The sequence below is a fragment of the Diabrotica virgifera genome, chromosome 3, assembly GCF_917563875.1.
Source record: "Diabrotica virgifera virgifera chromosome 3, PGI_DIABVI_V3a".
Lineage (NCBI taxonomy): Eukaryota > Metazoa > Arthropoda > Insecta > Coleoptera > Chrysomelidae > Diabrotica > Diabrotica virgifera.
The window spans coordinates 39,565,684-39,591,846 of record NC_065445.1 but is presented as its reverse complement, the minus strand read 5'-3'; the positions used below and the strand labels follow the sequence as shown (position 1 = coordinate 39,591,846).

General features: G+C 33.4%; 1 protein-coding gene across 1 annotated transcript in view; it reads left to right on the top strand.

Annotated features, from left to right (window-relative positions):
• Window positions 1-432: 432 nt before the first annotated feature.
• Window positions 433-26,163, top strand: part of LOC114328979 (myosin-2-like) — a 32,406-nt gene continuing 6,675 nt past the window's right edge. Inside the window, exons 1-5 of the mRNA XM_050647869.1 lie at window positions 433-659; window positions 2,900-3,197; window positions 9,500-9,744; window positions 14,905-15,087; window positions 19,981-20,099. Of these exons, the coding sequence (XP_050503826.1) occupies window positions 538-659; window positions 2,900-3,197; window positions 9,500-9,744; window positions 14,905-15,087; window positions 19,981-20,099 (967 nt within the window). The 5' untranslated portion in view covers window positions 433-537. The remainder of the gene's footprint in view (window positions 660-2,899; window positions 3,198-9,499; window positions 9,745-14,904; window positions 15,088-19,980; window positions 20,100-26,163) is intronic.

Below are 26,163 nucleotides of genomic sequence, written 5' to 3'. Positions count from 1 at the left end.
CGCAATTTTTCAATTTTAAATCGCTTATATGTCTAAAACTATCATTTTTAGAGAAAAGTCACTAAAGAGCTTTTCTGTTTGGAATGATCCAAAAAATCTAAAAAAACTTTTTTCCATGCAAAAAAATAATTTTAGGAAAAAAAAACAAAATAAAAACGTTTAAAAAATTTTTGACCACCTTTTGGTCCTGGCAACATGCAAATTTGTTAAAAGGAGTCCTTTTTGAGTAAGACTGTGCAAAAAATCCTAATTAGAATATTTTTCCTAGCGGATGCGCAGTGGCTTTCTGGACTAATTTGGTAATATGTACAAATAATTAATATCACCTAACTTTGTACTTAATACATTTTTATCGCTTAATAATTAATTTTAGTCAAACTTATTAATCAATAGTTTTACCATACCAACCGTTACATGTCGTCAATACAAACATTGATATTGAAAGACATTCATTAAACCTTGCGATGTCATTTTAATTGTCATTTATACACGTTTTATAAATTATTAAAAAATACATTTAAGGGCTTTAACCAAGAAATGCCTGGTTTACCAGAACAAATTTATTGCGCGGAGCAGATCACAATTCCTCCATCGTTTCCATATCTGTTAAGACAGTATGCAAAGGCTGCTATTAGAAGTCAACCCAATGATTTATTGCAGTAAGTATACAGAGATACTTATATTATAGCTTGATAGAAAATATTTTGTGTTTTACCCTTTTCTACATGTTCAATTTTAAATAATTACTACTCGCATTTTAATCCATCGAAATGTTACATTTCTATGCCCTAAACTATTTTGGGTGAAACCCATAAAAATTATTTAAATTAAACAATTTTTAGTAAAAATTATTCGATGAAAAACCCTCTATAATACTGCGCAGATGTCATTTTATTGTAAAACGACCAGAAAAAAATTATAAGCCTCAAAAGAAAATTTGTTATATATTATCACCAAAACGATACATCTTCTTTTTTGGTTGATCATGTCGGCCATCGACGGTAATCCATAAATATTATATTAAACTAATACGTCGCTAGAGAGTTCTAAAAAACAATTGTTTTTTTTATATAAAAACAGACTACAAATCTAAAAATTAAAGGAATAACCAAGAAAATACAAAAAGTCACTGATATTTTTGTATTAGGTATGAATGAGATATTTCATGTAATTAATTATATTATTTTGTGACCTATGTTCAGAAAAAAATAATTATATAAAAAGATTAAAAAAAAAGAGATTAAAAAAATATTAAAAAAATATATACCTATTTAGGTATAAAAAAATTTAAAAATATAATAAAAATAATTAAAATAATAATGAAAAAAAAAAAAATAAAAAAAAATATTACCAAGAGGCTCTAAATCTCCGAGATGTTAAATCGGGTTTAGTTCCTATCATAATGAAAAAAAAAAAAAAAAATAAAAAATAGTAAAAAAAAAGAACAAAAATAATTAGCATAGTTGTATTTATTAACATAGTAAGTAGACATTGTTATTTGTAAGCTTCATTTTTTATTATTCTTTATTTATAAGTGTATACTGTACGATTTTGTATGAATGAATACTAATTTTATTGTATAATTACTTACTTGGCTAAGGGCCGGTTGTTCGAACGCTAATCAACAATGATCATTATTAAATATTTAATTACTGTCACCAAAACTGTCAATGTCAACTTTGTTTGGGTTGCTGAAAACATAATTAATTACAATTATGAGATTTATTATTAATTATGTTAATAATTATTGTTATATTAATTGATTATAGTCTCAGAATTGTAATTAATTATGTTTTAAGAATTGACATTGACAGTAATTAATTATTTGATAATGATCATTGTTGATTAGCGTTCGAACAACCGGCCCTAAGGTTCTAAATCAAGGCCAAAAAACAAAACAAAGAAAAAACCTAATTAACCTATGAAATGTCAATAATGTCAAATTTTTATAAATGTCATTACCTAGTGTCAAAATTTGATAACAGTGGAGTAAACTTGCCTGACCTGAGTTGTGCACTGGCAAATGCACAAGTATGCAAGCCAAGAAAGAGAGTAAGAAGAAGAACTTGCCTGAGGTTGGATTAATTACAAACAAGATTTACGGCGCGGAATATCTGAATTACTCCTCTTGGTTTAAAAACAGACTATAAGTAGTTAAGGAAATATAGCGCGAAAACCATTTGCACACCTTTTTGAAAGATAGGGGCCGTGGGACAAGGGTGGCGACCCCACAAAATTGAACTTAAGCTTATACTAAACCCTCTATTTATAAAAATAATAAAATGCAACCTAAATGTGACTTTTCAATGGATTATTAGCTATTTATGCAGAATATTAAATACAGTAGGAAAAATGAAAGAATACCCATGAATGAACATATAAAACACGCTATATTTTCCTATCATCGTGTCACACAAAAAATTGGCCAGCGCAAGTATATGTAATAATTATTGTTACATGTACTTGCACTGGACAATTTTCTTTGTGACACGGCGACAGGAAAATACAGCGTGTTTTATATGTTCGTTCATGGGTATTCTTTCATTTTTCCGACTGTACCAAGTTCTAAAGTTTTTAGTCAAAAGATTTTCTTTCTAACAATTAATTTTGTGGTTCTTTTGATCATCAGTGAATGCTACAAATTTATAATATGTGTTTCGGTTTTGTATTCAGTTTTAGTACTATTGTGATGTTTATTTTCCTATTAAACAATTCCTATACGGTATTAGAAATGATTTAAAGTGGGTATTATTAAGAATATGAAAGAGTCAGAGATAGGTAAAGCTAATAACAATGGGAAGAAGCTTCTAGATAGCTGGTAGTACTACCAGCTGTGCCAGTGCTGGCAGCACTTATTTACTAACACCATATATTATATTGAAGTTATTTTATATTTTAGGTGGTCCACGGCTTATTTTCGTTGCTTATCACTCAATATTCCTCCACCAGTCAAACCACGTCTAGAATATCCCATACCTCGCGATCATTACGGAATCACTCCTGGCTGGCTAAAGGCACTACTCTACCAACTAACCAACAATAAGACCATTCATTTTAAGATCCTGTGGGATCGATGGATCGGAGCTTGTCTACCTCATTATACCCTTATTCAAATTTTGTGTTTGGGAGGTTTCGATAATCCTAAAGAGATACCATGGTTGAGGTTTATTGGACTGTGTGCGGCCCATTTAACAGATGTAAGTATAAAAGTAATATATTATTTTACTATTATGTATCATTATACAGGACAGGGTAGCAAAAAAAAACTTGAATGGCACAACAAAGGAATCAACATCAATGGTCAACTGCTGAATAACCTGAGATATGCGGATGACACAGCGGTGATATCAGACAATATAAAAGGTCTTGACGAAATGATGACACAATTTGGACAAGGAACAAAAATGAACTACACAAAAACTAAATAATATGGCAAACGTAGAAGAGGACAACGAAACCATGCAAATAGGAACCAAGTACAATACAGAAAGTCAAGGAGTAGGTACATATACCTAGGCCAAATAATGAAACTGAGTAAAGAAAATTAAACAGCAGAAATAAAAAAGAGAATAAGATTCGCATGGGTGACATTCGGAAAAATGAGCTATATACTTACAGACCAAGAGGCAGCGCTGAAAAATCTCTTTGAATTTACTAAATCTAGATTTTTCACAGTTGATTACTGTGAGTGTGTAGAGAAACATACTGCGGTCGGTCAAGCGAAACGTAGAACAGGGGTTACTGAGACTGTATCAAAGTTGCTTTCCTACGAAGGTAATTAAATCCATTTACTAAGGCTGAAAATCAGTACACACATTCTAAATTAAATATAAATAAAAGTTATTATAGTCGGTCAGCTGTATCACGGGACATAGCCGGTCGGTCGGCCCCAATATTCGATTGAGGAAATGAAGCATTTTGGCTTGCAATTTTTTCGTCCAGCATGGATTTACTTGAAATTTTCACAGAAGGTAGGGAATAGTCCAAGGATCATTTTCTATATCATGCCGCTATCATACGATAAAACCTTGGGGGTGGTTGCCACCCCATCTCGGGGGTAAGAATTTTTTATTACATTTTAACCATGTAATTCGATGGAAAAAGTGATTCTAAGAAAAAAATGTTCTTACATTTTCTTCGTAAAACTAATATTTTTCGAGTTATTCGCGCTTGAAAATAACAGTTTTTGGACGAAAAAATCGACTTTTTTAGAGGGTTTTTTGAGAATACCTCGAAATATATTCTATATATTTTTGGCGATAAAAAATTTCTTCAAAAATGATTTTGTAAGATTTTTAAAGAGCTATAAGACTGTTGTAAATTAAATTCCGTAAGATCCCTTAGTTTTTAATTGGGGCGGGTTTACAGGAGTCGAATAAGGGGGTGATTGCTGGTAAATAGAGGTTTTAAACAGCTATATCTGGCTAACTATTCACTGTAATGAAAATCTATGTACAGGGTAATTTTATTCATTAAAATAGCTACAATTTAGTAGTTTATAATTTTTTTCGTATCTTCAGTATTTTCGGAGATATTTTGAAGTAAAAGTGAAAAATACCAAATTGCAAAAAATCAAATTTTTTTAAACGCAATTTGTTCCAAAATTAGGCATTTTAAATAGGTCAAACTCCTTGAGTGTATTGATATTATGAATATAAAAGGAACTACAGAAAGGTGAAGATCAATTTTGAATTAGGAAGGTAGTTAGGGGGTTGTTTAGAGTGATTTTTTCGAAGAGAAAAGCAGGTACAGATATTTTTTTGATTAAAAGTCGCTTAATTTTCATGCTAGAAACTTTTTATTATTATTTTTTAAAGGTCTAATTGTATACTTGAAAAAGGATTATTTAAGTTTTCCTCGAAAAATGCAAATTTTTTCCATTATTTGGCTTTGAATATTTCAAATTATGCATTTGACGAAAAAAGCTAACCTTTAACATGCCGTATCTCGGCAAAAATTCCCATCCCCGAGATGGGGTGGCAACCACCCCCAAGGTTTTAGTGTATGATAGCGGCATTATATAGAAAATGATGCTTGGACTATTCCCTACCTTCTGTGAAAATTTCAAGTAAATCCATGCTGGACGAAAAAATTGCTTGCCAAAATGCTTCATTTGCTCAATCGACTATTGGGGCCGACCGACCGGCTCTGTTCCGTCGTACAGCTGACCGACTATAATAACTTTTATTTATATTTAATTTAGAATGTGTGTACTGATTTTCAGCCTTAGTAAATGGATTTAATTACCTTCGTAGGAATGCAACTTTGATACCCTCTCAGTAACCCCTGTTCTACGTTTCGCTTGACCGACCGCAGCATGTTTCTTTACACACTCACAGTAATCAACTGTGAAATTGTGAAAAATCTAGCTTTAGTAAATTCAAAGAGATTTTTCAGCGCTGCCTCTCCGTCTATTACATTTGTGCTCCATATGTACTTACATGTGGAGCACAGATATGGACCTTCACAAAGGAAAATATGAAAAAGATGGCAAAGATTCAAAGGGCAATGGAAAGGCAGATGCTGGGTATCCACCTAAGTTGAAAAAAAATACATGGATTAGAAATAAAAGCAAAGTAAAAAACGTACACAGCAGACAAAGGACGGAAGATGGAATGAATCGATAAACCACTGGAGACCTTGGGACCATAAAAGAGGAAAGGGCAGACCACAGATGAGATCGTCGGAGGGCCTAAAATAATACGCAGGTACCAGATGGATGATGGATAGGATTAGCAATGAACCAGAGCAATAGATTTGTAGCAGCTGGCGGTATCAAAACTGCATATATCAATCTGAATACAACGAACGTCAATGGTTACGTTCCAAAAAACAGAGAGCGCAATGCTACCCAAAAATAGGTATCTGTACAGTAATAAGGAAGCCTAAGGGAAATTACCTCATTATATTTTCTTAGTAGTGGTCATAATTAGAGGCCGTACGAAGCGAAGAGACCAAGAGGAAGACATCAAATGCGCTGGAGCGACGACATCAAAAGAGTCGCAGGACCAATGTGGAAACGCCTCACGTACAACAGGGATGAATGGCGAAAAATGGGAGAGGCATTTATTCGACAATCTCCGAATAGGAAAAAGGGTATATAAAAAAAGACAATAACCAACAACAACTTACTAATCAACAAGATTCTACAGGAGAAGAGAAAACAAGAACAGCAGGATTTCACAGGCCAAGAAAATATAAAAATAATTATTTACTAACAACCCGATTTACTGAGAATAAGAACATATCAATAAGGCAATGCCGCACTGCAGGAAGTTTAGTAGGATGGTGGATAGTAGATACCTGCCTGGCGATCATCCAGCTACTTATACCACGAATAACAAAATGACGGTAGCCGCAGTGGCCTTCCGCTACCATCTAACCATCCGGTGGTCCGCCAGGCGTCTATCCACCCAAATCAGTCGTGTTTGATATTCCATCCGGGTAGCGTGGCTATGGAGAAAAGCGTAATAAGTGCTATGTATACAAGATGGGCAATTTGGGACTCAGAAAACCCCCTATGTGACGAAACATGGCTTAACAGATCTGTTTCATTTATTCTTTGCAGTTGCATTAAAAAAATCCAATATTTAAGTCAGGCCAATTTAAAAAACAATTTGCACCTTTAAGTCAATTTTTCTCCACTTTTTGAAAAGTGTAGTTAGTGAGTTTTACCTCTAATAGGACGATATGCTAAAAAACAAACCAAATGTAACGTAACAAACGAAACAAACGATTCCTCAGCAGTCAGTTGGATACTGACCTCTGACTTCATTTCACTCTTTCACTGCATCCAGGATGCAGCGTCCCTCCACCATCCACCTTAAAAATCCACTTTCCAAGCCACCATCTAGCATCCTGCAGTGCGGCATCGGCTTAACAGCTGAAATAGCACTAAAAGTACTTTACTTTCTTGCCAGTTTATCCACAATCTCTTCGTTTTCTACTTTGTAATGATCCGTTTTCCCCCTAGTCGGTCGTCCAGTTCGGACAACCAGCTACCTTGAATTTGCAATGATTTCTCTTAAACTGTCTCCATATTTCTCTATCCTCTGCAACTCTGAAGCAAAAGTTAAGTGGATCTCCGACCTCTTTTGAATTGTGGTCCACATACCTTGTTGATGAACTTCCCTGGGCTCTCGCTCCTTGCACCATCTCCTGTAATGTCCGTCTCTCCAGACCATCTCTACGCACCTTCTTCTTCTTAACGTGCCCTATCAAGTCCCCTTAACGTTGGCGATTAACATGGCGAAACTGTCTATGTCTCAAGCTATTCTAAATAGTTGTTCTGCTTTCTTTATTCCTGTCCACTCCCGGATATTCTTCAACCAAGAGGCCTGCTTTCTACCAATTCCTCTGCGTCCTTCGATTTTACCCATCATAATAAGTTGAAGAATATTATACCGGTCTCCCCTTACTATGTGTCCAAAATAGGCCATCTTTCTATATTTGATGTTATCAAGCAGCTCGCGGGCATTTGCTCTCTTAAGGACTGCCACATTTGTCAGCATAGCCGTCCATGGTATTTTCAGTGTACATCTGTGCAGCCACATTTCAAAGGCCTCCAAACAATTAATGGTGGATATTTTTAATGTCCATGCTTCGACACCATACAAGAGGACTGACCAAATGTTACATTTAATCATGCGCTTTCGAAGTTGAATTTGCAAGTTATCATTACAGAAGAATGACCTCATTTTGAAAAATGTCGTGCGGGCTATCTTGATTCTACATTTTATCTCTTTATCTGGATCTAGTTGTTCAGTAATATGGCAACCAAGATGTTTAAAACTGGGTACTCTTTGAATTATATGACCATCAACATATAACCGTGAATCTTGATGGGCCAAACGGCTAAATACAATGTATTTTGTTTTTGAACAGTTTATGTCTATGCCAAACTCTCTTCCCACTGTGTCAATGGCATTTAAAAGGTGTTGTAATCCATTCATATCATCACTTAAAATAACTGTATCGTCTGCATATCTGATTGTATTTATCAGAATTCCATTAACTTTCACACCCCATTCCAAATTATGCAGCGCTTCCTTAAATATTCTACCTGAATATAAATTGAAAAACAGTGGGGACAGTATACAACACTGTCTGACACCTCTTTGTATTTTGCATATTTCTGTTGATTTTCCATTTATGCAAGCTGTCGCGGTTTGACGCCAGTATAATTTTTCTATGATTCGTACATTTTGACTATGAACTCCTTTATCCTTCAATATTTTAATTAATTTGTGATGTTGTACTCGATCAAAGGCCTTCTCATAGTCAATAAATACAGCAAAGACGTCTTTCCTTTGATCTCGACATTTCTGTAATAATACATTTAGTGCAAAGAGTGCGTCCCGGGTTCCCAGTCCATTTCTGAAGCCAAATTGTGTTTCATCCTGGTCTTCTTCCCACTCTACGCATCATGTGACCAAAATAAGCGGTGGTTTTTTCGGTCACAATGTCTCGAAGCCTGCTTCCGAACTGCAACGTGCAGTTTTCTAAGAAGAGACTCGTTGGTTTTTCTCCAGGGTGTTCGCAACATTATTTACTAGCAAAACATTTCAAGCTCATCTATAGTGCGTTTATCAACTTCCTTCAAAGACCAACATTCAGATCCATATGGACACATGGAGAAAACCATTGTTTTTACAAGCCTCTTTTCTTTGTATTCATGGTGATGTTGTAGTTTTTCCATACTTTGGTGAGCTTTGTCGTTGCTCTCTTGGCCATCGCTGACCTTCTTTTTCTTTGGTGCATCCTTCGGAATTGGTTATGAGGGTACCCAAATAAGCAAATTTATTTACCCTTCGATGTTATTGATTCTGACAATGTCTGTCTGGTTGTTATTTCTTCTATCTATGATCATAACCTTTGTTTTTGTTTTATTTATGGACAGCCCTGTTTTCAAACTCACTCCTTCAATTCGTTTTAACAGCTCCGCCTCTTCTTCCAAGGATTCGGATTCAGCGAAAGGCATCATCTGCGCACCTTAAGTTATTGATTCTTCTGCCGCCAATGGATATGTCCCTTCCCATTCTGAGATTGCTTCGCGCATAATGGTTTCTCCATATATGTTAAACAGAATCGGGCTTATCACGCAGCCCTGCCTTACATCCTTGCCAACCCTGAACGTCTCCGACAGTTCTCCATGTACCCTCACTTTTATTGAGTTTTCTACGTAGATGTTTACTAGCAATGCCACTAGGTGTTTTGGAGCAGCCATTTCCTCCAGGTACTTCCTCATTTGCCCCATAATATGTGTCAAAACAACATAATGTGTGCTTACATTGATTTTTCTTGATTTTTATATGATCTGTCTTAGTTTATGGTCCATAGTCGATACAAAGTTAACACGGTATTATCTTTTCTTGGTTTATTTTAGTTAGTTATCTTCCGTATTTCCGAGTAAAATGAAAGATTTTAGCAGTGTCTGATAAAAATAATATGCTTTAACTTAAATGTACATTATAAGTTATAACACTGTTTAATTTTACAGAGTTTGACGGAATCCATGAAACTTATATGCGAGATAATGACCGAAGAACCCGAAGGTGCCTCAGCTATGATTCCTTTCGCAACATTTATGGATTTGTATAAATTTCTCGCCAACATAGACGCTTCTAAACCTCAATGGTTAAAAAATATGTATTTTACCGATTCATTACTGAGTTTGTATAGGGAAGTATCAGAAAAAGAAGTTAAAGAGGAAGTAAAAGAAGAGGTTGTAATTGAAGAGGAAAGGTAATCTCATTGTGTATATATAGTCAATCTGAAATTACAATGTAAAACCTCCGTTAACCGAAACCTCTTAACCGAAACATCGTTTAACCGAAATGGCTGATAGTTTCAATAATTTCGTCAATAAAAAGTAAATTTAAAAAAAGCAACAAAATTAAAACAATGAACATGTTTAGAGTCTTTTTTAAGAAATCTTCTATTGTTTTGTAGCTATGTTTTGTAATTATATCTCTCCAATACTATGTAATTTGATACAAGAAAAATACAAAAAACAATGTTATTTTCAACCGAAATTCTAATTATCCGAAACGTCCTCTCCCCCAATTATTTCGGTTAACAGAGGTTTTACTGTAATTCTATTTTCTCGTCGGCTTAACATTTCTTCAACGGATTGTTAAGTTCATCAGAAGATCAAGAGGTGGAATTGCTGACAAAAATCAGATAAACAATAATATTACCTATACCTTTACAGTTAGTTAATCTAATTGTCGACATCATCGACATCATTTCATCATAGAGAAAACGACGTCATCGAAGCAGTTAACGAATTTGCACAGCTGGGAACGTTCGTCTACACTAAATATACTATTACTAACGCAGAGACAAACCGCATAATTTTGAACTCAATCTTCTTGATAGACTCATTGGTCAGAGAAGAAGAGGAAGATCCAGAACACTGGGTCGTTTCGATCGTAACCTGGTTAGCGTGGATGACGATAAGATAAATATGGGAATTTGTGCTTGACTTAGGAAGGCAATAGATAGGAACGATAGCTTTGATGATATATCCAATCTGCGATAAGAGAAGAACTGAAGGAAGAAGGGATGACAGAACAGAAATTTCTGAGGAGATTAGGACCCACACAGTGTAAAACCAGAATGATGATGACGATGATTCCTTCTCTTCCTCCATCTTTTCTCCTTCGTAAGGATATAGTTTTGAAGATGGAGAAATGCTCAATCATCTGCGTTTTGCCGACGATATAGTACTTATTACCGAAGATCTGGGTGAAGTACAACAAATGCTACAAGAATTAGTAAATGTATCTTCAACAATAGGTCTAAAAATAAACATTAGTAAGACCAAATTTATGACAAATTTAGTTCCCAGCGAACACCTAACCATCCAAAATCAAGTGGTAGAATTGACGGAAAAGTACATTAATCTCGATCATGAAATCAGAATAGGCAAAAACAAACATACCTGCGAATTTCAACGACGAATAACACTTGCTTGGGCGGCGTAATATGACATACGGAGCAGAAACTCTCATGCTCACAAAAACAACAGCACTAAAAATGTGAGTGGCACAAGGCGCATGGAAAGATCGATTCTCGGAGTGACAAAAAAAAAAGACAAAATAAGGAACCAAGACCTAAAGAAAAGAACAGGTATCACCGATGTAGTCGAACGTACAGATAAGCTGAAATAGAATTGGGCAGGTCACATAGCCAGACTGAAAGACTCAAGATGGACCAGAAAACTAATTGACTGGCGCCCAAGAGAAGACAAACGCAGCAAAGGACGACCACCAACACCCTGGATGGACGACATTAAACGGATTTCCAAGAAATGGCAACAAGACGCACAGAACCATGGAGAGTGGCGAAACATAGGAGAGACCTATGTCCAGCAGTGGAAAGAATAGGTTGCATGAAGATGATGAAGGATATAGTGGCATCATGTAATTTGTTTGACTATTTCTGTCCAGGGGTCGACAAGACAAGAATTCTTGTCTTGACAACAACTTCTTGTCTTGTTTTGAGAAAAATTCAAGAAATTTAAAAAAATCTTGTCTTGACGTTTTCTTGACATCTGATATCTTGTCCTGACTCAAGAAATTTCAAGATCTTGAAATTTCTTTATTACCCGATCCGGTGTTTCCCCGGCGACCTTTTTATTGCGTTGCGTGCTGACACGGCTTCGACTGTCACTGGGGGGAGCCCCCGAACTGCATTTGTTTCCTGACTAACGAAAAATTGATGTGTAGTTGCATGCTTAGAATAAGCATTTTGTATAGTTCGCACATACCTATTCTAAACTTAGCTGTCCAGGATTTCATAAAAATTATTGAACCAAATCGAAACAGTTAGACATCGAAAAAAATTTTGATTATTTGGAGGATGAGATCTAGGTATAAAATGATAGAAATAATACTGCTCTAGATTTCAGTTCTCCTGTAAGTAAAATTAAATACCTCTTCAATAAAGATCAAACACTCAGGGCAAATGCAACTTAAACTTAACAATGCTTGCGAGACCATAAATTGAAAGAATACTATGCCAAAATTAGATGTGCCTAAAAATCGCATTCAACTTTCGAGATGCTAACATGGGGTTTAAGTGTAAATAATGCTTTAACTACATTTTGAGACATCGAAAATCTAAATAATTGCAAAATATTAGATAAAGAATGGGTTCTGATTTGTAAATTTTGTCAGTATCTGAAAAGCTTTAAAACACTTTCTTGAATACTTGAAGGGGAAAAATATTGCGCACTCCCATTGGTGGCAATTGGGGTAAACTTACTTTTAGACAAACTGGAAATATTTTCAATCTGCGAGGGATAAAATAAAATAAAGAGTTCAATAAATTGAAATATATTATGTTATGTTAAAATATTATTATCTTTTTCACAAATAAATACGTTTTAGAGTTTTCATTATTAGTCAAAGTATTTCAAGATTTCTTGTTTTCTTGACAAGAAATCTTGGTATTGATATAAAACTTCTTGTCTTGTCTTGAAATCTAAAATTACTTCTTGTCTTGATCTTGTCTTGAAATCAAGACAAGATCAAGACAAGATCTTGAAATTTTCAAGAAATTGGTGATCCCTATTTCTGTCCAAGCATCTCCCTTGTGCCTGTTGTTTGACTTCGGAGAATGAGTATTCAGGCATGTCCTTTATTTGGTACCACCCATTTTTGCCCTCTATGTTGCCTTCAACTATAATTTGTTCCATGCCTTGTCTTTATCTAGTTACAATATGTCAAAAATATGTCGTATATTTAAGTTGATGATATGCGCAATATTCTACGGTAGACCCAGATTTCAAATGCCACTATGTATATGCTTCGAATCGGTTTTTTGATTATTCAAGTCTCTGAAGCGTAGGTGGCAATAGGAAATATTAATGCTCAAATAAGGCATAATTTTGTGTTTTTTGTAATGTCAGCGTTCTTCCATATTTTTTTGAGTTTGGCTGTTGCCGATCTGGCCATTATGATGCGCCTACGAATCTCGTCTTCGCATCCTCCACTGTTAGTAATAAGTAGACTTAGGCAAATATGCAAATTGCATATTTTGCATATTATGCATAAAATATGCAAAAATGTCAAATTTTGCATATTTCTATAAAAGTGTGCTTAAAGTGCACATAACTTGAAATTTTAGATGTATCAAATAAATCAAGAGTTTGGAAATCCGAATATTTAATTTTGTTTCAATATCTCTAGATATTTATTGTAGTTTTCTCCTTGAATAAGGGTTCCAAAATCTGTTAGTTTATACCTCTAGAACTTTTATGAGGACGGTCAGTTTTAGAAATCAATTATGTTGTAAAATTGAAACCGGTAACACCTGAAAATACCGAAAATAAACACTTCAAACTGCTTCAAACTTGGATAAAACCTACATCTACGGATAAGGAAAAGGTTTACTGCTCAATTTGTGGTAAAACTGATATAGTTGTGTGTTATATTATTTTATACGAGAATATTTTCTAATATGTGCTGACACAAGGCAAGTTCGCAATAAATCGATATATTTCTTATTTTCTCAGGCATTTTTTAAATTTCTTGTGATGAAAAAATAGGATCTAAAAAATTCAAATCATCCAATAATGTATTGAAAAGTCGCTTAACATTGTTTTCTCTTACAATAACCTTTAGTTGTGTGCTTAGATTTAGGCTCGTATTATTTTTTCTTAGATAAACAAACAAAAACCAAAAATCTCCTGTACATATTTGGGGGACCTTCCTGCTTTAACAGTCATATTAGCTTGATATTTTCAAGATTCCTGATTTTAATTGTTATGAAAATAATTACCAGGTCCTTTCTGAAGTACTTAGTTCAAGTAGGTACTAGGTGGGACACTCTTAGTTAGGACACTCTTAATGTGAAAGCAAAGATTACCGTAAATTTGAAAAATGCCCCAGGAACATCGGTTGATGTAGACAAAAGTTTTTCCATTTAAAAAATATATTGTAATATGTACCTATTCAGAAAAGTTTTTGTTAAAAAAATTTAAACAGCATTTAATCATTTAGTGTTAGCACAATTCGAAGTAATATCATTTACTTGTTAAAATACTTAAATACATAGTTAAAAAAAATTATTTACGAACTATATAATATATCTACGAATATAATCTGTACAATTTATAAGACTATACAAATCAAAGAACATACCATTTTATAAATGCAATAAACACAATTGATTTGTTTTTATGCCAAATTGCAAATACAATGTGACAACTGTCAGATTTAACTAAAATGGCATGTCACTAAAATGTGTATTATCACGGCCTTACCTTCTTTTCTATTATTTGTGACGCACTGAAAAATGCTCATGAAAAGAATCATAAATACCTAAGCTTAGTTTGCAAAATAAATAAAAAATATTAATTATTATAAATTATGAAGGTATTTTAAATATGTTTGTAAATAAAACGGATAATACTTTCTGAGTTGTTTAAATATATGTACTTATATTTTTTCTATTTTTATATGCATATTTTCTAGATAATCATGCATATTTTTGTATAACGCATATTTCATACGTTTTTATTTGCATATTTGCCTAAGTCTAGTAATAAGCCTAAGTAATTAAAAATTGTCTGACCACTTAACTGTAACCTGCCATGTTTCTTTTCTCTATTTGGTTGTTTCTGATTCTATCAATGATGATGATTATGTTATGATTTACAGTCGGAAAAATGAAAGAATACACATGAAAGAATCACTTATTTTGTATTTGGTATCTTTTTCTATAACAAACGTTTGTTATTTATAGAAAAAGACAGCAAATACAACATAATTGATTAATGTGATCGTTCATGGGTATTCTTTCATTTTTCCGACTGTATTTATTATGTTTTCTTATATCGTTTTCTTCAATTCATTCTTCAAGGAAAGTTAGCTATTAATTTTGATCATTTTTCAGTGAAAAAAGTCAACTGCTCGAAAAATCAGAATCTGAAGAGCTAGAAAAGGAGTTAATTAAAGAGGAAGTATCCTGTCCAAGTTTAGGAAAAGATGATCACTACGATGTTGACTACTATATTCAACATGTTTCTGAACAAGAAGCAGAACAGGAACATGAGATGGAGGAAGCTGAAACTTCAAAGTAAGTATTTTGTTTTAACCATCTTCATCTTCTTCTTCTTTTGCTCTTTTGCCGTCTTCTAACGAAGGTTGGCGAACACTCCTTTAAACGCTTCTCTCTCTTTTACAATCCATTCAAGACAGGTTAGTCCAATATCTGATATTCCTCAGCCAAGATTTCTTCTTTCTACCCAAGCCTTTTTCCCCTATACTTTTCCTTGCATGATGGCTTGTAGCAGAGTTAGTTAAACAGTTTTAACGATACTGCACTATACTAACCATACAATTAAACAATTATTGTTGCGCTTACACAACTTTGGCTGTATATGTTAAAACAAATTTACATAATTTATATTATACTTACCTAAATATTGTATTGTTTTCATCCATTTTATAACATTACAATGAGAAAACATTGAATTATACATGTCTGTCTATCCATCAGTAAACAAAGCTCCTCCGTTATTAGAACAGATAGAATGTGGTGTCGAATAAAAGCACAAAGAAAGTATTAAAAGTGAGAAATTTCACCTTTGATATCTAGTTCCAGAGTTCAAACCAGAATTACTGTTTTAAAATGGCCGAAATAGTACAAGCGATATATTATTCGACGCGCCTTAGCAAGACGTGTACAAATAAATAAATAAATAAATAAATAAATAAATAAATAAATAAATAAATAAATAAATAAATAAATAAATAAATAAATAAATAAATAAATAAATAAATAAATAAATAAATAAATAAATAATAGCTTTATTGTCCAACAGGTATCCATTTATAGGACAATTTTACACTAATTATAAACTAAATTTTAAATTTTAAAGAAAAGAAAAAAGAAAAGATAATTACCAAGTGAATTAAGAATTCAAATGAGACTTAGCCATTCTGACAAGTTGACTTATACTACAGTTGAATATATCACAATAGTTTACCAAACAATTATAATTTTCACACATAACAAATATGGGGGAGTTTAATATCAGGTTTGCTCTCGCTTGTGTAGTTCTGAACGTGGAAACATTTCTAACAGGATAAGAAGGTACATTAAAATTGATTTGTTTGAGAATATCGGGGCAGTCAATTAAATTATGTAGCAATTTAAATAAAAATATTAGTGAAGCACAATTTCGCCTCATTTCTAATGAAACCATATCTAAACTATTACACAGCTCACTATTTATGTAACCTCTCTCTGGATATATGCCGTTAATCTTAAATGATAAATATTTCAAAAATTTACGCTGCACCTTCTCAATCAACTGAACATGTGAATTATAAAATGGAGACCAAATTATAGACGCATATTCTAATTTACAACGTACATACCACAGAAAGGGGAAAAATTAAAGTATTTTGACCTCGTGAGGAGAGATCTTAAATATGAAGTGTTATATGTATTACTTCAGTGAAAATAGAAGGGAAACATCGTCCTGGACGACGAACAACATTATGGCTCAAGAATCTCTACCAGTGGTATGGAGTTAGCACCACGACACTATGTAGGCAGCTGATACAAAGTAAAGATCATTCAAGTGGTGGCTAATATTCTTAACCTTCCGATGACCAACCTTTTTTTGTTACATGGATGACCAACGGGGGTAAAAAATGACCCAGGTCAAAAATGATCTGGAATTAATGTTTTCAGCATTTAAATCTTCATCTAACAATACATCCTCGTTTTCTGATACTATTTCATCTTCTGTATCATCATAAAAATCGCTAGCAGTAACAATTTCCTGTAACTCAGCCTCAGTAAGATATTTACGGGCCACATCTTATATGTACACAAAATACTAAGAAACTATAGTAATATACGCCAGGAAATAATAATAATCACTAACTGTAGCAGATAGGAATGGCATGATTCGTACATAACAGGCACCACAGTCTAAAAATAGATTTTGATAACGCGCAGTGTAAAACTACTTGGAATTCCACATAATAGACGGTATTTTACTAAACAACAACTTCAGAATATATTTTTTATTCGTAAAATATGGGGAATTTTTTTTATTTCAAAATATGAGGATATCTAGAATGATATTAAAGTCAAATAAACAATAATGAGTTAAAAATTGAAAATACTTTTGAATTTATTAAAGAAAAACTGGGGTCCAAATTCACCCCTTGGTCATCCGAAGGTTAAACGACAAAACAAAACGTATTTTGCTTGAATCAAATTAAAAGATGTATATTTCTCCGATGTGAGATCGAAAGTGTCGAAAAGTATACATAGGTACCTAGGTCACACGATCAAACTAGGCAAACAGAATCAAACGGCAGAGATAGCTACAAGAATCCGAATGACTTGGGCAGCAGTAGCAAGACTCAGTGGTGTGTTGAAAAACAAAAAGATACCAATAAACTTAAAAAAAAGACATAAAATCCTTTATAAAAGGTATATTTGTTAAAATCCCTATACAGGGCTACATCAAAGACAGAACTAGTTTTCGATCGGTTGACCGATCATCATCAGTGCAATCCTAAAATGTGTACAACCAGATAAAATGATGCAAAATATTTAAAATGTTGACTAAGGTTATAAAAAGTTATAGGTTATACTCACTTAGAATCTACATGCTAACCACCAAATTAAAAATATATGGGTAAAAACCCTTTACAATTAATCCGTCATCGGAACATATGACAAAGATGTGAATTATAACATGGATGAATAAAATATCCAATGTTTTTCGCCCGAGGTACCAATGAGCTCTATCTGACAAGTTCACATCATGGCTGTACGGAAGCAAGTGATTTTGATAACGGAAATTCTGAATGGTGACATGACAGGAATGACAGTTCCACAGGAAGTTATAATTTCCCTGTTGTTTTGTGGTATTTATTGTAAAATTTGTTAAATTAATAACAATAAAAACAGTCGTTCCCACTGTGGTAAATAGTCTGTAAAAATGGAAATAGACTTGATGTAAATGTTAAAATATTGTAATGGAGGAAGTAGGCAAACCACATTACACATAATACAGAAAACTTAATAAACATTATCAAACCCTTTATATGTGATATCTAGGGCTTAGAAAAGCAGTTGTGTGTTTATTTAAAGTTATCAATTATATTAGAATAATTGGAAGTTGTTATAGTATGTGGAAGTACCATAAAAATCACTGTGTGGGTGACAAAGGTGTAGAACTGTTTTCTGATCTGGGAGGGATATATAATACAAGCTAAGATACATGCCACCATTTCTCAAGATCCCTGCATATCGCCTGGAACTCTAAGGGTTCGACAAAACAGACCAATATATGAGATAGCTAACATAGGGGAGAGGGGTGGTGTTATAAATTTATGAGAATATAATTATATTCCAGGCGATATGCAGGGATCTTGAGAAATGGTGGCATGTATCTTAGCTTGTATTATATATCCCTCGCAGATCAGAAAACAGTTCTACACCTTTATCACCCACACAGTGATTTTTTATGGTACTTCCACATACTATAACAACTTCCAATTATTCTAATATAATTGATAACTTTAAATAAACACACAACTGCTTTTCTAAGCCCTAGATATCACATATAAAGGGTTTGATAATGTTTATTAAGTTTTCTGTATTATGTGTAATGTGGTTTGCCTACTTCCTCCATTACAATATTTTAACATTTACATCAAGTCTATTTCCATTTTTACAGACTATTTACCACAGTGGGAACGACTGTTTTTATTGTTATTGATTTAACAAATTTTACAATAAATACCACAAAACAACAGGGAAATTATAACTTCCTGTGGAACTGTCATTCCTGTCATGTCACCATTCAGAATTTCCGTTATCCAAATCACTTGCTTCCGTACAGCCATGATGTGAACTTGTCAGATAGAGCTCATTGGTACCTCGGGCGAAAAACATTGGATATTTTATTCATCCATGTTATAATTCACATCTTTGTCATATGTTCCGATGACGGATCAATTGTAAAGGGTTTTTACCCATATATTTTACTTTGGTGGTTAGCATGTAGATTCTAAGTGAGTATAACCTATAACTTTTTATAACCTTAGTCAACATTTTAAGTACTTTGCATCATTTTATCTGGTTGTACACATTTTAGGATTGCACTGATGATGATTGGTCAACCGATCGAAAACTAGTTCTTTCTTTGATGTATCCCTGTATAGGGATTTTAACAAATATACCTTTTATAAAGGATTTTATGTTTTTGTAATGGTATACAGCCAACTACAGGAAATTTTTCCTCGTGGATTTAAAAAAAAAGACTATTCAACAGTTGTATTTTACCAGTTATGAGTTATGACCAATGGAATGGAGACCATGACACTTACAGAGGTACCAGGCAATAGATTGAGAACGACACAGAGGGCGATCGAACTAGCTATGTTAGGAATATCCCTGAGGAAACATATACGAAATGAGGACGTGCGAAGCAGGACGAAGGTGGAAGATGTAATTGTAAGAATTGCTCAAATTAAATGGAACTGAGTACGACACGTGGCACGACAAAACATCGAAAGGTGGACGAGAAACATTGTACATTGGAGACCACGCGAGTACAGTTGTAGTAGAGTAAGACCACAAAAACGATGAATAGACGACATTAAAGCAAAAATTGGAAGAAACTGGTACCAAATAGCACAAAACAAAGAAGAGTGGAGAACTCATTAGGAGGCCTTTGTCCAGGAGTGGATGCAAACATGCTGAAGAAGAAGAAGAAGAAAAAGATACTTTCTTAGTTGCTATTATTAGATAACCATTACTGCATAGCATAATTTTTTCTAATTCACAATGTAAATGTCTCATTTACTACTGTTACGTTCATTGCTTCAATTTCGCATTTACCTCGTCACCGCCATCACTACGAATATCATTTATAATGATATTCACACCAAAAAAAAACAAGTTTTTCAAACTAAAATGCATTGTTCGTTTTAGAGAGATTCAATTACCTTCATATCTCGAAGGCGTTTCTAAAGAGGAACCTGGTGAAGGTGACGATACGTTGGCGCCCGAAGTACTTTATGCTCAACGAATGTATGAAATGGAAGCCGAAGGTAACTTTTTTTATGGAATTAAGATGAACATATCTTGTTCTTGATTTGCTGATCCGTGACGAATGTTGGCGACCATCATGGTAATCTATTTGCAGCAGCGCGGAAAATCTACACAGACGTTGTGTTGAACCAGGTTCTGACTGTCTTTAACCAGGATGTTCCTCGTCCTGGGCCTTGCTTTTCCAAATATTTTTTCTTGAAGGATGGCTTGTAGGAGGGCATATCTGGATTCATTTCGCATAATGTGCATTGTGACTTTCGAGATTTGATGGTGGTCAGTATTTCTCGGATCTTCTTAATTCTTTTGAGGACCTTCATTTGTGACTCGGTTATTCCACGGGATTTTAAGCATTCTTCGATATACCCACATCCCAAATGCTTACAATTTTCTGCATATATCTTCGTTCAAGATCTACGATTCAATACAATAAAAAAGGGCAGAGAAGACGTAGCATCGTAGCATTCTTATTTTTATACCATGAGACAAGCTGTGGCTTTTTTCCATCTGGTTGAAGGTGAATCTAGTAGAACAAGAGGCAGCGCTGAAAAATCTCCTTGAATTTACTAAAGCTAGATTTTTCACAATTGATTACTGTGAGTGTGTAGAGAAACATACTGCGGTCGGTCAAGCGAAACGTAGAACAGGGGTTACTGAGAGGGTATCAAAGTTGCTTTCCTACGAAGGTAATTATTTCTCTCTCCTGTCGTTTCCCCATTACTGAGGATCGTGATTTCTTCCAATATTCCTAACAATGTTTCTCCATTGGTCTCTATCTTCAGCTGCTCTAAGAGCTTCGCAGAATGAGTTTCCAGCTGAATGCTTTATTTGGTCAGACCATCTAGTTGGTGATCGTCCTCTTGATCTTCTCCCCGGAACGTTTCCAGAAACAATTAATCTCTCCAAACTGTCGTCACCTCTGCGAACCACGTGACCAAAGAATTGCAGAATTCGTTGCAGACATATTGGGGACAGCCTTTTTTAATATTGAGTTGGTTTAGAATGGAAACGTTTGTCCTATGAGCTGTCCAAGGTATGCGCAGCATTCTTCTCCAGCACCACATCTCAAAGGCATAAATTTTTTGGCACTCGCATGCGCGAAGAGTCCAAGTCTCTGCTCCGTATTGAAATATTGAGAATACAAGGGCATTCACCAGTCTCATCTTGATAGGCTGAAATCCATTTACTAAGGCTGAAAATCAGTACACATATTCTAAATTAAATATAAATAAAAGTTATTGTAGTCGGTCAGCTGTATGACGGGACAGAGCCGGTCGGTCGGCCCCAATAGTCGATTGAGGAAATGAAGCATTTTGGCTCGCAATTTTTTCGTCTAGCATGGATTTACTTGAAATTTTCACAAAAGGTAGGAAATAATACAAGGATCATTTTATATATCATACCGCTATCATACGCTAAAACCTTGGAGGTGGTTGCCACACCATCTCGGGGGTGGGAATTTTTTATTACATTTTAACCATGCAATTCGATGGAAAAAGTGATTCTAAGAAAAAAATGTTTTTTACATTTTCTTCGTAAAACTAATATTTTTTGAGTTATTCGCGCTTGAAAATAACAGTTTTTCGGCGAAAAAATCGACTTTTTTAGAGGGTTTTTTGAGAATACCTCGAAAAATATGCATTTAATCAAAAAAACTGTAGATATCGAAATTGTATCTTTTAGTAACACAAAAAAAATTCTTGTCCTATAATATCTTTAAGACCAATACAAACCGAGATACGGCATGTTAAAGGTTAGCTTTTTTCGTCAAACGCATAATTTGAAATATTTAAAGCCAAATAATGGGAAAAATTTGCATTTTTTGAGGAAAACTTAAATAATATGTTTTCATGTATACAATTGGACCTTTCAAAAAAAAAAATAATAAAACGTTTCTAGCATGAAAATTAAGCGACTTATAATCAAAAAAATATCGGTACCTGCTTTTCTCTATGAAAAAAAATCAGTAAAAACAACCCCCTAACTACCTTCCTAATTCAAAATTGGTCTTCACCTTTCTGTAGTTCCTTTTATATTTATATTATCAATACACTCAAGGAGTTTGACCTATTTAAAATGCCTAATGTTGGAAAAATTGGAGTTAAGAAAAATTGATTTTTGCAATTTGGTATTTTTCACCTTTTACTTCAAAATATCTCCGAAAATACTGAAGATACAAAAAAAAATTATAAACTACTAAATTGTAGCCTTTTTCATGACTAAAATTACTCTGTGCCTAGATTTTAATTACAGCGAATAGTTAGCCAGATATAGCTATTTAAAACCTATATTTACCAGCAAACACCCCCTTATTCGAGCTCTTTAAACCCACCCCCATTAAAAACTAAGGGATCTTACGGAATTTAATTTACACAGTCTTATAGCTCTTTAAAAATCCTACAAAATCATTTTTGAAGAAACTTTTTATCGCCATAAATATATATAATATTTTTCGAGGTATTCTCAAAAAACCCTCTAAAAAAGTCGATTTTATTTCGTCGAAAAACTGTTATTTTCAAGCGCGTATAACTCGAAAAATATTAGTTTTACGAAGAAAATGTAAAAAACATTTTTTTCTTAGAATAACTTTTTCCATCGAATTACATAGTTAAAATGTAATAAAATCAACTGTGAAAAATCTAGCTTTAGTAAATTCAAAGAGATTTTTCAGCGCTGCCTCTCCGTCTATAGCTTTTCCTATGTGCTCTGTTATCTCATGGTTGTTGGTCCATTCTTCATTTATCATGGTGCCGAGGTAGTTGTAGTGCATCACACGTTCTAGAGGTAAGGTTTCTAGGTAGTTGACCTTATGCTATCTTTTTCTTGCTAATGATCATAAGTTTTATCTTCTCTTTGATTATATTGAGTTCATATTGTTGTCTGTAATAAGTGATTTTGTTCATAAGGACTTGTAGGTCTTCTAGGTTTTCCGCAAATACTATAGTGTCATCTGTATATCTGATGTTGTTTAGCAGGCAGGGCCTATTTAGTAGAACACCTTTTTCAGTTTAGTGCAAAGCTTCAATTAAAACTATTATTTCAGAGTAGAAATTATAGATTAGAGGAGACAAAATACAGCAAAGACCATTGCCTTACTTTAAGCATGACATTCACACATTCGGTGTGTTCACCGTCAACTCTGAGATTTGCGGCCTGATTCCAGTAAAGATTTCTAATTATTTCAGATCTTGGTTGTTAATTTCTGCTTCTTTTAGTATTTGCATCATCTTAACGTGCTGTACTCGATCAAACGCTTTCTCGTCATCAACTAGACATGCGCATACGTCACAATTAACGTCTCTGCATCTCTAGAATAAGACCTGTATTGAAAACATGAGTCTGGAAAACCCGAACTGGTTGAGGGAAATTTGATTTTTACACAGCTTGTAAATTCTCTAATGAATTTAGACTAGCGGCAGGCACCCCCAAAATGACCAGGTACTGACCACGGAGAGGTGGATGGCAAATTTTAGACATACTGTATGTTTTTGACGGTGCTGAAAACGAAAATGAGATTTATTTTGAATTTGATGTGGGGGAACATTGTCAAAATCGCAATTTTACCTCAAAAATAAAAAAAAATAAAATCACGTTTTTTTGCGCTTACCTCGCTACAACTCTGTTCCATTTTAATATTTTTTTTTTCTGAAATTTTTACAGTATTTAGCTCCAACATTTTTGAAGACAACGATACCTGTTTCAAGCTTGAATTCTTATTCTGATAAAGGTTATGAATTTTTCAAAGGAAAAGGTGCGGATTTGTGCATTGCAAAGTTTAATCTCAAAATTTGAGTGACGGAATTTAAAACTTAGCCTTTTAATCACGTTTATTTTAAAATAGAGAGTACAAAGAAGTTTTATGGAGAATTTTAGATCAAAATGTTTTATAGAAAAAACAATAGTGCAACTTTTATTATCTGCATTAGAAATCCCCAATATATCGGTTATTTTCCGAGATACTGACCATGGGCGGTGAATGACTAATTTTGGTCTTAGATTATGTTTTTGACGCTGCTGAAAACGAAAATAATAATAATAATACTGTATACTGTAATAATATACTGTAATAATACTGTATGTGAAATTTATTTAAAATATGTGAAATGAAATTTATTTAAATTTTAGCTGGGGAAATATTGTCAAAATCGCAATTGTACCCTAAAAATAAAAAAAGTTAAATCACGTTTTTATGCGTTTTACTCGCTACAACTCTGGTTCGTTTTAATATTTTTTCCAAGGTTTGTACACTATATGTTGCTCACTTTTTTGAAGACAATGGTATCTATCTCAAGCTTTTAGTATTGTTCTGGTAAAAGTTATGAATTTTTTAAAGTACAAGGTGCAGATTTGTGAATTGCAAAAATTAATCACAAAAGTTGAGTGGCAAAATTTGAAATTTATCTTATTAATCACGTTTATGCTAAAACATGCATTACAAAGAAGTTTTCTGGAAAGTTTTAGTTACAAATGTTTTATGGAAAAAAAAATGGCGCAACTTTTAATATAGACGTTATACATCCCCAAAATAACGCTTATTTTTCGAGATACTGACCATGGGTGGTAAATGGCTAATTTTGGTCTTATTTTATATTTTCGGTGGTGCTAACAATGAAAAAGAGGTTTATTTTGAATTTTATGTGAGGGAACAATGTCGATATCGCAATTTTAACTTAAAATGAAAAAAATAATGAAGTCGCGAATTTTTACGTTTAACTCGCTACAACTTTGTTCTACTTTGTGAAGACTATGAAAGCAACTGTAGTATTTTAGCCTTTTCTTCATAAAAGTTATGAATTTAAAAAAATCAAAGGTGCAGATTCGTGAAATGCAAAGTTAAATCGCAAAAATTAAGTGACAAAATTTAAAATTTATCTATTTAATTACGTTTATGTTAAACCATAGAGTTCAGAGAAGTTTTATGGGGAGTTTTAGATCTAGATGTGTTATAGAAAAAATATTTTGCAACTTTTAATTCTAAGAAAAACCTAGTTTAATTTCTTTATATTTTTAGGGCAAAATTGCGATTTTGACAATATTCTCCCACCTAAAATTCAAAACAAACTTGATTTTCGTTTTCAGCATCATCAAAACATAAAGTAATACCAAAATTAGCCATTCATCACCAATGATCAGTATCTCGAAAAATTAGCGTTATTTTGGGGATTTATAACGTCGATGTTAAAAGTTGCACCATTTGTTTTCTATAAAACATTTTGATCCAAAACTTTTCAGAAAATTTATTTGTAGACATGCTTTAAAAATAATTTAATTTAAGATGCATATTTCAAATTTTGTCAGTCAAATTTTGCGATTAAACTTTGCAATTCACGAATCTGCACCTTGTACTTTAAAAGATTTATAACTTTTACTTGAATAAGACTAAAAGCTTAAAGCAGAAACCATTGCCTTCAAAAAAGTGAGCGATATATAGTGTACAAACTTTAGAAAAAAAAAAAAATTAATACGGACCAGAGTTGTAGCGAGCTAAACGCAAAAAACGTGATTTCATTTATTTTTTATTTTTAGGGTACAATTGCAATTTTGACAATATTCCCCAGCTAAAATTTAAAATAAATTTTATTTTAGTTTTCATCACGGCCAAAAACATAATCTAAGGCGAAAATTAGCCATTCACCACCCATTGTCAGTATATTGGGGATTTCTAATGTCGACATTAAAAGTTGCACTATTTTTTTTTTTATAAAACATTTTGGTCTAAAACTTACCAGAAAACTTATTTGTACTCTCTATTTTAACATAAACGTGATTAAGAAGCTAAATTTTAAACTTCGTCACACAACTTTTGCGATTAATCTTTGCAATGCACAAATCCGCACTTTTTCCTTTGAAATTTTGAAAAATTCATAACCTTTATCAGAATAAGAATAAAAGCTTGAAGCAGGTACCGTTGTCTTCAGAAATGTTAGAGCTACATACTGTACAAATTTCAGAAAAAAATGTTAAAATGGAAGAGAGTTGTAGCGAGGTAAACGCAAAAAAACGTGATTTTTTTTTATTTTTGGGCTAAAATTGCGATTTTGACAATGTTCCCCCACATTAAATTCA